Here is a 2,864-nt window from a genome sequence, read left to right on the forward strand (position 1 = left end):
CCTGGCACGAGACAGGGGCCCCTGGGGGATGACGGATGGAGGGGCGGAGGGGTCTCCTCTGATCAACATCGGCCATGGGCCGTGGTCCTGGTCTGGGACAACACCCCCAGGCCGCCGGTCAGACCCACACCCAATTTGTGACAACACTGGTGGCCGCCTTGGTCCCGGGGATCAACGTGTGGATTTCGTGTGGATTTCCACTTGATCATTCCGCATATTCTCCAAGGATGTTCTTCGGGAGATCTGATGGTACAAAACGCCCCGGTTCTCCCACCCCCATTATCCAAAAGTCAACAAGCTTCTCTCTCAGCGCATATGCTTAGTACTTAATCCAGACCACAAGCACCCCCACAGCAACGTTCGACTTTGGATATCAACGTCCCCTTTGCCCTTGACATACGACTCACTTGCATCAACCCAATATAACAACACCTCGCCATTAGCTGGGCTTATCCCCTAACAACAATGGCAAACACAATGGTCACACACTACGCGCACGTACCTCAACATAGCCTTCAGTATGGCTACATGCCGCCACCTTCACCGCCAATGGATGAGGCGGCAAAGTGCTCGCTCCCCTCTATCTCGAACCTCCTCGGGCTTGCAGACCAAGGATCGCCGACTTCGGAAACGTCGCCCCAGTCCCAGCAGCAGCAACAGGCGCAGCAGCAGCAGCAACAGCAATGTATGAGCAGCTCGTGGTGGGATATGGGACACCTAGATACTGACTCGACCCCAGCGCAAGGATCCAAGCCGGAGACGAGGCCCAACTCTTCGCATTACACCAACCCGGTAACCATTCGGACAGGACTCCCGCCCAGCCCGCCCATGTCCTCGGATGCATCCTTTGAAGGTTTCAACTCGCCATCGACCAGGTCGGTGAGCCAGGTGCCGAACGGGTCAAACTACTTCTTTGAGACAACGCCACCGCTTCAGATGGAAGCCGATGCACGGCAGATGACCGCTGCCGCCGCCGTCCCGCGAGTTTCTGTCCAGGCTTCAGCCTACCAGCCCCAGTACGCTCCCGGCCCTGCGTACATGAGTCAACCAGCCATGACCTCATACTATCCTCCGATGCAATCCGCGGCGCCACCGCAGACGCAAATGTCCGGCCTCTACTACCAACGACCGCTTCCTCAGGTACGTCATAATCGTAGCCGGTTCGGACCGAACAACATGACTAATGTGCCACTGCAGTCTTTTCCGCCTCCGATGTCCATGTCTATGACTCTTGCGCCGACGGCCGGGAACCCCTGGCAGCACCATCACTACATTGCCCCTTCGGCGTCAGCATCCTTTCCCCAGAGCCAGGACCGGTATATCTGCCCGACGTGCAGCAAAGCCTTCTCGCGGCCCAGCTCGCTGCGGATCCACAGCCACTCGCACACGGGCGAGAAGCCCTTCAAGTGCCCGTTCCCGGGTTGCGGCAAGGCCTTCAGTGTGCGCAGCAACATGAAGCGGCACGAACGTGGGTGCCACAACTACGACAGCAGCAGCACGACGAGCAGCACCGGCACCATGAACAGCAACACCGGGGGAAGCCGTCCCTGAACTCGAATTCACCACGGAAACCAAAAAAAAAAAAAAAGAACGAAAACATCTCAAGAAATGGTGTAATTTAATTCGAGAGGAGAATCACCGGCCCACAACCACCCATAGACCTACCAGTTTCATCCCAGGCCCTGGCGGTCATAGGATATGCGACCCACGACCAAGTACGACAACCGGTATTTTTTAGTTTCTAATCTCTTTTCTTCCGGGCGATCATCTATCTCAAGGCGGAGTTCAAGGATGGACCATCATCTGCACGGCTTGGCGCATGGGGAAAACGGAGGCGTGGTGATTCGGCAAGGACCTCACGTGCGACTATGGGTATGGTGGCGAAAGGGGTTATTCAGACAGGGGAGGCCCCTTCGGAGGATGATATTTCTCATCACCCCACGGCATGGCGAAGGCGGCGGCGAACCCGGTCTCAAGGGATATGTATTCTGGTCTGGGCTGAGGAAGCATTTACACGGGCGTTGTTTTCTTTTGTTTTGTTTGGATGACTTTATTTTCCTTTGTCACTCTTTCCTTTGTCGACACGATGTATCCGACCAACGTTCACTCTAACTGGAGCAACGTAATGTGTATAGATTCGGGGGGCTCGCCCGCTTGGGCGGTTTGTATGTACAATCTCCGGGGATGCAGGGATGGCGCTGATGAGGATGATGCGCAAGACGGCGGCGAAAATGAGCAGAATAAAAATGTCAAGACAATAAAGTAACAACACGGCGTTCCCTGCCAGAGTGTCATGTGTCTCACGGCGATCGTGTTTCGAAACGTCAAGAACACAGGGTCTTCCCGACTTGGGCCGGAGAATAACACACGCACATGTTGCACAGTTGGTGTCGTACATATTACACAGTACACAACATATCTCAAACAGCATTTGCCATGCCAAAAACAAAACTGCGGAACTTGTCGGGATCGGAAGGAACTTTACCAACATGCACAATAGAAAATCAAGACAATACGAAGACTACTACGGTTGTCACTTTCTGATAATTTAAGTTTGCTAGGCTTCCAAATTGCCGGGTTCGGCAACAGAAAGATCGGACCATGGGTGGTGATGTCGTGTACTGTGGAAAGCGACGGCTTCCCGAATGTCCCGTTGCCCCTGGTCAGGCCTGTACTTCGTACTCACTAACCAAAACTCAAAAACCCCCATCACCTTATCCAAATTCCCATGCCAAGCTCAGCCCGAATTCTTCGCTCCCCCAAAATACAAAATCCGCCCCAAAAAGAACTGGACACACAGCGCATTCACATCTTCCCCATTACCCCCATCACCGTCACCGACTACAACTCCCGTTCTGCACTGC

At 54.3% G+C, this 2,864-nt stretch overlaps 1 protein-coding gene across 1 annotated transcript; it reads left to right on the forward strand.

Annotated features, from left to right (window-relative positions):
- Positions 1-465: 465 nt before the first annotated feature.
- On the forward strand, positions 466-1,551 carry CHGG_06306 (uncharacterized protein; the record flags this gene model as incomplete). Its single annotated transcript, XM_001222400.1, has 2 exons — positions 466-1,140; positions 1,198-1,551. 2 exons carry the CDS (start codon positions 466-468, stop codon positions 1,549-1,551), a joined length of 1,029 nt encoding a protein of 342 aa, XP_001222401.1.
- Between the last annotated feature and the right edge of the window lie 1,313 nt (positions 1,552-2,864).

This window comes from Chaetomium globosum, genomic scaffold (assembly GCF_000143365.1).
Source record: "Chaetomium globosum CBS 148.51 scaffold_3 genomic scaffold, whole genome shotgun sequence".
In the NCBI taxonomy this organism is placed as follows: Eukaryota; Fungi; Ascomycota; class Sordariomycetes; order Sordariales; family Chaetomiaceae; genus Chaetomium; species Chaetomium globosum.